The following is a 10460-nucleotide window of genomic DNA, read 5'->3' on the forward strand; positions in this document are numbered from 1 at the left end:
AATGCCTTTCTTCATGGTGATTTAAAAGAAACAGTTTATTTGACTCAACCTCCCGGTTTTGAAGATCCAGCAAGACCAGATCATGTTTGGAAACTCGCGACAAACTTGGTGTGTCTTCATCTCTCACACTAAGTTTGAGGGGGAGTAATAGCCACAACACTTTAATGCTTTCAGCTCAAGGTGTTGGACCATCGTACCAGGCCCAAACACAGAAGGAGAAACAGCCCACTGCACTAAATGCTCCAACGGTAAAGAAGATCAGCTCGCAGTCACGCGGAAGCTGTGCTCGTACGACCTTGCCAGCTCATGGGATTCTCACCTCGAACAGATTTGATGCCCTCAACCAATGTGCTGTCGTTTGCTAAAGCAACGAATAAGACAAGACAGAGTGTGTATATAAAAAGAATCAATGACGTTGTAATGTTTTTCCAGGTTGAATGATAATGAAAAGTTCAAAGTTTTATCAAAGCTGATTGTGAGGGTTGCCCAACACCCTGAATCAGAAAAAAAGATGTACCAAGAAGCAGTTAACAATCAACACACTTGGCATTATGACACAAGAGAACATATGAAAGCAAACAACACATACAAACATTGTCGCACCAAGTCCTTTATACAGGCCCAAAAAATCCTTCTTCTCAGCATATGGTACGGAATATACCCTGGTAATAGATCGTATTTCTATGGGAAAGAACAAACATAACCCATTCAGGTCACAGACAGACAAAGAGACACTAATCAGATCAAGAGAAGAATTAAAACATGTAGCAAGACGTGTCCTAACAAGATCGAGAGGTTATGTAGCTGAAGCAGCTGTTAACCAGATTCCCTTTCCAAAAAGCTCTAACTCCTCAATTCTATTTAAATTTGGGTCAGTTTGATTCAAATTGTTTTATATATATATAAATACAAAAAAAAAGAATTTCACTCAGTTCAGGATCTCTAATTCTTTTTTAAGAAAAAAGTTTGTCAGCTACACGAAGTTTACTCTAATATGGTGGAAACCATCCAATGTATGAAAATGTGTCAAACAACTACACCACGTTTATGTTAATACATGCCACATATACAAAGTAAATGATTATATGGTGACAACATCACAATCGGGTTTAATTGATTTTAAGCTAAGTTAATGGGTTAATTCGTAATATATTAAAATTAACTCTGATTTCCTAAATTCGACCGACCCAACTCCTTTACCCGACCCGTGTCGACTTAAGACTCTTGTTTGGACTCCGAATTCGAAATTAGGGTTCATAACAAAAAAAAAATTGATTTCAAAGAGATGCAATGTTTTTATCTTCTCCGCTAAGAAGGAAATGCTTGTTTTTTTTTACTGTTCTTTCTTGTAAACGGTCCCAACTAGTGCTGCACAAGAACAAAATTTGCAAATTCCATTTATTAACTCCATTGCAACGAAGATATTGGAACAAAGCCAAATGTATGTTATGTACATTAAGAGTTAGAAAGTCTAGCCAGAAAGAGAGAATGAGCCTTCACATAACGCTTCTCTTAGAAGGTAAAATTTCATTTGGTCTGCAAAAAAAAAAAGATATGTGAGCCAAGTGAAATGTCAAATTCTCATTGTCAAGAACTTGGTCCAACTTCTGAGAAAAGAATGTCAAACTACCTCTGTATTGCATCTCTTTGAAATCCTTTTTTTGTTGGTTGTGAACCCTAATTTTCGAATTGGGGATCCAAACAAGAGTCTTAAGTCGACACGGGTCGGATAAAGGAGTTGGGTCAGATCGAATTTAATAAATCAGATTTAACTTTAATATATTACGGATTGATCCCATTAACTTAGCTTAAAATCAATTAAATCCGATTGTGATGTTACCATCATATAATCATTTACTTTGTATATGTGGCATGCATTAACATAAACGTGGTGTAGTTGTGAACACATTGTTATACATTGGATGGTTTCCACCATATTAGAGTAAACTTCATGTAGATGACAAACTTTTTTCCTTCTTCTTTATCTAAAACATGTATAATTTACCGGAAATTATGCAAAATGACTGAAATAAACAAAAAATAATTAAAATCAAACATTGTTTAAATTTTAAATTTAACATCTTAAAATTTAGAGTAGTTGAAAATATCTCCAAATATGAAATTAACAAATGGAAATTTGTACTACTAAATCATAATTAAAGTATTAAAGAGAAAACATATGAAATCACAATCCTAGGAATTTAAGTTTTCACATCATGATTATAATTGAGTTTGGTTAAATTTAGTTCGGTTCTTATTAGATTCACATCTTTCCAGTAAAAAAAATTTGGACTAAATTACAAATTTTTTGTTCGTTTGATTGTTGGATCTGGATAAAATACCTAGGACTAGGGGGATTAAAACCAATTGCATGGATTTTACAAAAAAAAAACAACAATCACCATCTTCACCTACATATCAAATATATGGTATTTACATCACAGCAGAGAAAAGACACACAGACCAAATAAATATACTAACTTCAAACTTGTAGTCTCATTCCACTTGTAAGTAAGAATAAGGCACGTGCGTATACTCTTATACATAGACCGCCGTTTAACTTCATTTTTCAAGCTCCTGGAAATTACAATCTATGTGGTTTCACAGCTCCAGGAAACGGAGCTTTAGCTGAAACTGATGATAATGACACTCCTCTCTTCACCGGTGAATTTGATTTAGTCTCACTCTTGCAACAAACCGTCTTTAAACTCTTCCGTTTCTTAGGAGTCAAAGAGTATCTTACTTCCCAAGGCCGAGCAGCAATCCAACGCTCTTTCCAGCTCCATCCCCAGTTAGTATTCCCCAGCTCATAACCACCTAGCCACTGAGTCTTACCATCAGCTTTCCACTGTTAAAAGCTCAGTGTTACTTCTTCACCATAGCAAGTCAGCAAACAAGGAAAAGAAAAAATGTTTTTATATATACCTGATGAGAGAAAGCATAAGCCAAAGCTCTTTCTCGTTTGATCATAGCTTCTTCTCTTTGATGTATCCTTTCTAAGATTTCATCTTTGGTCTCTGTCCCACCGTTCCATTCAACCTGCATTTGTATCTCTTTGATGATGTTCTTTTGTCTAAATATGGTCAAACTCAGCTCTAGATAGTTTCATACCTCAATATCATGAAGCTTGGCCTCAAGCTTCTGCTGATTCTCTAATCTTTTATGAATCAGTCGGCCTTCCATGACCATGCCAACCCGGCGAGCCTTAATCTGAGACTGTATATTACTCCATGAGTGAAGATACTTCAATGTAACTGCTGCTTGCTTCTTCACTGGTTGTTTTTCAGTTAACAGCTTTGCTCTTGCTATTCCTTTTAGTCGCTGTAACATTTTCCTAGCCTGTGTGAGAAAAAAATAACAAAAACTATGAAGCTGGTTATTATAAATGAACACAGAATGTATAAACTCTAGTCAATGCACCTTATAGGCTTTAAAAGCAGTCTGGATTCGAGTTGCAGCCCGATCCTCGCTAAGAAAAACTAGTGATGCAGAACCTGTAACATTCTTCTTGGACACTTTTGGTTTTATAAACCCCTGTCACAAAGAAGGACACTGCTTGTAATCTGCAATGATGATCACACCAATGTAAAACAACATACCTTCTCACTCTTTCTGCTTGTTTGTTTCCATTTCTTGGAACCAATTATTGCTTTGAAAAAATTCCCACAACCCATCTCAGACTCTTGTCACTTGTCACCAAAACACCTTGTATGCATGCAAAATGCCTTCAACCCTGAGATGGAAGAGAAACATTCTGGCTGAAATGATGAAGGATCTAGTAAAGACAATTACCGGTAGTATTCTTGTAACTACACAAGTGTACAGTAAATTGCATATGCCTCTTAAAAAATCTACTAACTCAAAGAGAAACTCTTGTGTGCATACACTCACAAAAAAGTTGAACCTTACTGCAACTACTAGAGTGGGTTATTGAAGTCATTATTCATACACAAGTACCCAATAGAAAATTCAGTTCAGCTGGAAAAGAGGGAGGGTTAGGTGAAGTAACATGAAACCAAACCACAAACCCTTATGTGAAAAAAGATTCCCAATGGTATGAGAGAAAGTAAAATCGAATAAAGGATCGAAATAAACTGAAGAATTCTCTAATCCAAATTAACTATTCTCAATATCCAATCTACAAAACATTAACCAGCACGGACATTCCACTTTTTCAGCTAAAAAATAGATGGATAGATACCTAGAAAGAAGCTCGTGAAGAAACTGAAAGCTGGTATTGGCAGTGAACTTGAAGAAGATTGAAACTGAGAGAGGAAAAAAAAAACAGAACAGAGGTTTTGTGAACTGAAGGATTAGAAGGTTTTTTCTTTTCCTCGGTGTCTAGCTGTAGTAAGGAAGAAGTAAAGAGTTATAAAAGGGAAATCATTACGGCTGGAAAAGATTATAATTAGGCTGGGAATCAAAATTATAATGAGTGATTGTTGCTAAATCAAAATGTCAGTGTGTCACACCAACCAACAGTCTTAAGAAAATTAATACTACTAACTAGGGTATAAGATCTGTCAGGTTGGACTGTGATTTATCACGTTGTCTTACCGTCTCTTTAAAGCTACCAAAAGGTCAAAACCATATTGTCACGAAGAGTTCATAAAGTTCATTCATGATACTATTTCGAATTTCCGTGACGCGTAAGTACATCTCTAAACTTAGAAGTTGAAAGAAGTGACATTAATCACCAGATACCAAATGTGGAGAACTTTGAAAACTTAAAGCAAACATCAAGAATCGAGCTAGGGGCCACAAACTTGAAATATATTACATTTGGTATCAAATAGTTTCTCAAAGTGGTTGTTCTGATTACCAGAAAAAAATGATTAACAAGAAAAGAAATGGTTAGCAGACTCCTTTAACTTTGGCTGAGGGGTGTGAAGTAGAAATGGCGAACAGGTTGTCCCGTCCCATCTCGTCCCGGACTGCAGCGGGATTGTCTTCAAGCGGATCACGACGGGTCAGGTCCGCGCGGGCTGCGGTCTTCGGAATAGCTGCCCAAACCGTCCTGCTATATGTACAAGCCTTTGTGGATCGACCTGCGGGCAACATAACGCTTTAGGTCACTCTGGGACATGTCGTCGATTGAACTGGACATGATTTATCACTAATTGATTTGCTTATTTGTTATTCAAAACAATAGTTGTAGTTACTTTTGCTACACTCCAAACATATTAACATACCATGTAAAGACAATTGCATAAAATATTTTTCATTAGCTTATAATTCATAAGTTCATAACCAATGCTTTAGTTTGATGAATCCATAAATTAAATAAAACCAAACACCAAATCAAAGATGTCAATCCCAAAGTAAATAAAAAAGAGAACCCCAAATCAAAACATCGCCGGAGCTCAAATCGTCATCGTTTGAGCTCGAATCATCATTGCAATCGCTGGAGCTTGAATTGTCATCGCTAGAGCCTTTCATTTTTCTCGGGGGAAGTCACACGAATCACCTTCTTCTCATTCTCTCTCTTATTTTTTCATGTAAAACAAAAAAATGTAGAGAAAAAGACGCGGGTCCTTGTAATCCCGCATAGTTTTCTTTGGTCCATCCCAAAAAAGTCCAATCCCGCAATAACCCATCCCGTGAGACCCACTAATTTGCGAGCCTAAAAAACTGGCCCAATACTGCCCTGCGATAATCTTTACGGGTCAGACCTGCGGTACAAGTTCATGATTACCATCTCTAGTGTGAAGTCTCCAAAGTCAGTTGATTTGAACTACCAGTTTTGTAACCATCTACTGCAGACAAGATACAAAATTGGTTAGTGAAGCGTTTTAAGGAAGATTATGAAAATGTCCAGATAGTTAAAAGAAAATTTATGTGGACACTCAGCAGCTCATCCATCACATCTGTGGTTTGTACCTAATTGGCTAATTCTAGTGAAGGTCGTTATATTGCTTGAGTTTAGGTCATATATACATATGCTATATTGGGTTGTTAAGACGGGCTTTTTCTACACAGCCCAGTCCAGCCTGTTGGACAAAACTGAAGATGTTGATGATTCTTTGGGATCTTTGATGTGATTATGGTTCTTTTAGATTTTCCAATTGTTTTATAATTTTCTTTAAATAAAAACATAATTAAATCGTTGGTTTTCTTTTATATTTAAGTTAAGTTGTTTTTTTATATAAAAATTCTATAAGATAGCCTTTTTAGTTTATTTTCACAAAAATAGATCTCAAAGAGGAAAATGACCAAAAAAGTTTTATTAAAAGATAAATATACATTTATATTCTTGAGTTAACTAATCTAGACTTAGGGTTTAAAGTTAAAATTGAGGGTGGGGTTCCAAATTTAAAAAATGAAAATAAAAATAAAAAATTTAAAATAAAATAAAAAACTATTTTAGTCATTTTATTTTTTGAAAACTATTTTAGTGACAGAAATTTAAAATAAACTATTTAAGAGAATTGCTTAGTATTGTAAATTGTTTAAAATTTAAACCTAATTGGGAAACACTAAACAAGGTGACCAATGAATAGTTAAGAAAACATGTCATTTGGATAAACTATTAGGAAATTATGTTGGTTGCATCCTTCACAAATATCAAGGGAATTTCACCCTCACCTCTTATTTTTATTATCAGTTGTTTGAAATATATTACTTTGAGAATGAGAAACCAAAGAGCTAAACAAACTCTTGTCATAGAACTCAACTTCTAAACAACAGTGAATTTTGTGTTCAAAAAAAAAAAAAAAACAACAGTGAATTCAACCTTATTATTTCTCAAGCTTTCTAAATTATTCAAACATTTCTTAAACATATATGATAGGGGCAGAAACACCAAACTAACCATCTAAAACAACTAGTATTGATTTTCTTTAATCTTTATGTCTTTTCACACATAAATAGTAGACCATTTAGCGTTTTTTTTCTACAACTTGTTTGTATAATATTTTTATTTATATACAAAAATTCACAGATTCCCACAAGCAGCAAATTAAAAGTAAACTAATCCTACTTGTGGTGTATCGATTCAAATCAGCCCTTCTCTTTTATTCACCTGATAATATGTTAATATAATCAAATTCATCACTGGTGATTGTATTTCAACTCTTAATCAAAATATATTCAAAGAGAATGTCAACTCTCAATGATCTATATATAAAAAGGGTACATGTATTTGTTATTTTTGTATCATTATTAACCTTTGAGAGCCATTTTTTATAGAACAAAGAGATGAGTTTCAACGACCCTTCCTTAAACTCCATCATCCTTTGGTTCGCCGCCGTAACGTCTCTCTTGACTATCTTCGTTATCTTCACCCTCCTCGTTATTTGTTTGATCAAACGCCGTAGGTTTGTGGATGTATCACCGGAAACAGAAGACGACCACCGCCACCGCAGAAGAGAACCACAAGGCCAAGGGGTTAGCGCTTCTGTGATTGCTGCCTTCCCGACATTTTCTTACAAACTGGACAACAACGATCTCGAGGGCAATAGTCAGGAGATAGAGTGTCCGGTTTGCTTAGGGTTAATCGCCAAGAATGCTGTAATTAAGGTTTTACCAAATTGTAAGCACATGTTTGATGTGGAATGTATTGCTAGGTGGCTTGAATCGCACACAACTTGCCCTGTGTGTCGTACAATGGCTGAGCCGATGGCTAGGACAAGGTTTTAGAAAGTATAGAATAGTTGATGGTTAATTTATATATATGTCAGTTTCTATATTTTTTCTTTTGCTAATTGTAATATTTCTTATTGAATATCAAAATGTACAAATGAATTACTCAGCATGAGCAGATACATATACTACTTGAATCTAATATGCTCAATCAAATTATGTGTGAAACTAGAGAATATAATCTATGTTTCTGTATTATTTAAAACATAAGGAGCCTTTTATATATAGAAAATTACACCGTCATAGAATAATGGAAAGACTAAATAAAAAAAATACAAATATGGAAAGAGTACAAATCATAATCTAATAAGGAAAAGACAAGATGTCGATTCTCTCTTTTTCTATCTCCTCACGGTCGACTCTCTCTCTCTCTCTCTAGCATTGGGCCGGTTATGAACCGGACCGGTTATGGACATCCACAATATGATTTATAACACTCCCCCTTGGATGCCATAACCATACATGGATTGTAATACGCTTTAGATGTTGCCTCATTAAAACCTTACCAGGAAAACCCAGTGGGACAAAACCATGGTGAAGGAAAAATAGTACAACACGTATTACTTCCCCTGTTCTGAACAACTCGCGGCTGGCCTCATGAACAGCCAAGATCTCAGAATGGTTTGAAGATGTGGCCGCGATCGTCTGCTTCATGGAACGCCATGATATGGTCGTTCCACCATGTGTGAAAACATAGCCTGTCTGTGATCGACCATTGTGTGGATCCGAAAGATAACCTGCATCAGCAAAATCAACTAAACCTTCTTTGTTTTGGTTAGTATAAAATAAACCCAAGTCTTTCGTTCCTTGCAGGTAACGAATAACATGTTTAATCATGTTCCAGTGCCTTTGGGTTGGACAAGAGCTTAATCTAGACAATAGATTCACGGCAAAACATATATCTGGTCGTGTGACTAGCCAGATACATCAAAGCTCCTATGACACTGAGATATGGCACTTCGGGACCAAGGACATCTTTATCGTCCATCTTAGGACGAAACAGATCAGTGTCAAGGCCGAGGGACCTCACGACCATGGGGCTAGATAATGGGTGAGACTCGGCCATGTTGAATCTCTTGAGTACTTTTCTGTATATGCCATTTGATGCACAAGGATTCCATCTCTTATGTACTCAAGCTGTAATCCCAAACAAAACTTTGTTTTTTTTCAAGATCTTTCATCTCGAATTCTTTCTTAAGATATTCAACTGTTTGGGAAATCTCTCCAGAGGTTCCTAGGATATTTAAATCATCAACATACACTGCTATAATCACAAAGCCCTGGCCAAATTTCTTTATAAAATGTCTCCTCATAATCGATTCCTGGTCTCTGTGAGAATCCTTGTGCAACAAGCCGTGCTTTATATCTCACGACCTTGCCATGTTCATTTCTTTTCCTCACAAAGACCCACTTATAGCCGACTGATTTAACATCATATGGTGTCCGGACTATTGGTCCAAAGACATCTCTCTTCTTTAAAGAGTTTAACTCCACGTTTATAGCTTCTTTCCATTTGATCCAATCTAATCGTTGAGTGCACTCATAAATAGACGTGGGTTCATGATCCTCATTCAAATCCATAAGTTCAAGTGCTACCTTGTATGCAAATATATCATCAATGTCGACATTCTTTTTGTTCCATTGTATCCCAGACAAGACATAGTTTATTGAGATCTCATTATTATCAGGACCTTCAGTACCTTGAATCTTGGCGTCCCAAGAATTAGTATTAAATACATCAGGGCCGGCCGCATCTAATCATTCATGATCGGCCGTGATCGCTATTAGGGTTTTGGGATCGGCCGCGGTTAAGTCTCAGAATTTAGGAACGGACCCGGTCGTGTCTAGGGTTTCAACAACCTCAGTTTCATTCTCTGCACCTTTCTTAGTTTTCCGAGGGTTCTTATCTTTGGAACCTTCTTATCTTTGGAACCTATTGGTCTACCACGTTTCAAACGTTGTCTAGACTCTGTAGCAACTTGATTGTGTCCCTTTTGAACATCAATTCTGATTTGTGCATTAGCAGCTGGTATATATGACTTAGTCACTCTTTTCGGGCCAGCAAAGGAATCTGGCAATTGATTAACTAGTTTTTGTGAATGTATAATCTTTTGGACTTCTAAATCACATTCATGAGTCCGAGGATCTTGCCAAGATAAGGATGTTTGATTCCATGTAATTTTTTTTTTGTACCAGTTTATTGCTATCTCCCCCTAATGTTGGATGTTCGGATTCATCAAAGTGACAATCCGCATACATGGCCTTAAATAAATCACCCGTAGTTGGCTCAAGATATTTTATAATCGTGGGGGAATCATATCCAACATATATCCCCATCCTCCTTTGAGATCCCATCTTTGTTCTCTGTGGTGGAGCAATTGGAACATAAACGGCACAGTCAAATGTTTTAAGATGGGATTTGTCTGGCTCATGACCCGTAAGCAATTGTGATGGAGAATATCTATGTTTACTAGACGGTCTTATACGAATCAGTTCAGCCCCGTGCAAGACCGCGTGTCCCCAAACTGTGGCCGGAAGCTTAGACCTCATAAGCAATGGTCTAGCTATTAGCTGAATTCGTTTTATGAATGATTCGGCCAAGCTGTTCTGTGTATGTACATGTTGCCACGGAGTGTTCCACACTTACCCCCATGGACATACACTAATCATTAAACGCTTGGGACATGAACTCATTATCAAGACGTATAGTCTTTTATAAATCTAAACTTTAGAGACTTTTATAAAAACTTTCATTCATTAAGTTTATAAATAGAAAACAAGTTCAAAGAAATCAAAACATAGAAAACACAAAGCAAAGA

General features: G+C 36.3%; 1 protein-coding gene and 1 pseudogene across 1 annotated transcript; one reads left to right on the top strand and one right to left on the bottom strand.

The window, feature by feature from the left end:
* Positions 1-2541: 2541 nt before the first annotated feature.
* LOC106341392 (protein IQ-DOMAIN 1-like) lies at positions 2542-4305 on the bottom strand. Its single transcript, XM_013780169.1, has 6 exons — positions 4202-4305; positions 3600-3733; positions 3421-3534; positions 3112-3339; positions 2926-3039; positions 2542-2848 (listed from the first exon to the last, which is right to left on the bottom strand). Exons 2-6 carry the CDS (start codon positions 3672-3674, stop codon positions 2585-2587), a joined length of 795 nt encoding a protein of 264 aa, XP_013635623.1. The 5' UTR covers positions 3675-3733; positions 4202-4305; the 3' UTR covers positions 2542-2584.
* A 2885-nt stretch (positions 4306-7190) lies between these two features.
* On the top strand, positions 7191-7652 carry LOC106339094 (annotated as a pseudogene).
* The last annotated feature ends 2808 nt before the right edge of the window (positions 7653-10460 follow it).

Source organism: Brassica oleracea, chromosome C4 (genome assembly GCF_000695525.1).
Source record: "Brassica oleracea var. oleracea cultivar TO1000 chromosome C4, BOL, whole genome shotgun sequence".
NCBI classification, from domain to species: Eukaryota; Viridiplantae; Streptophyta; class Magnoliopsida; order Brassicales; family Brassicaceae; genus Brassica; species Brassica oleracea.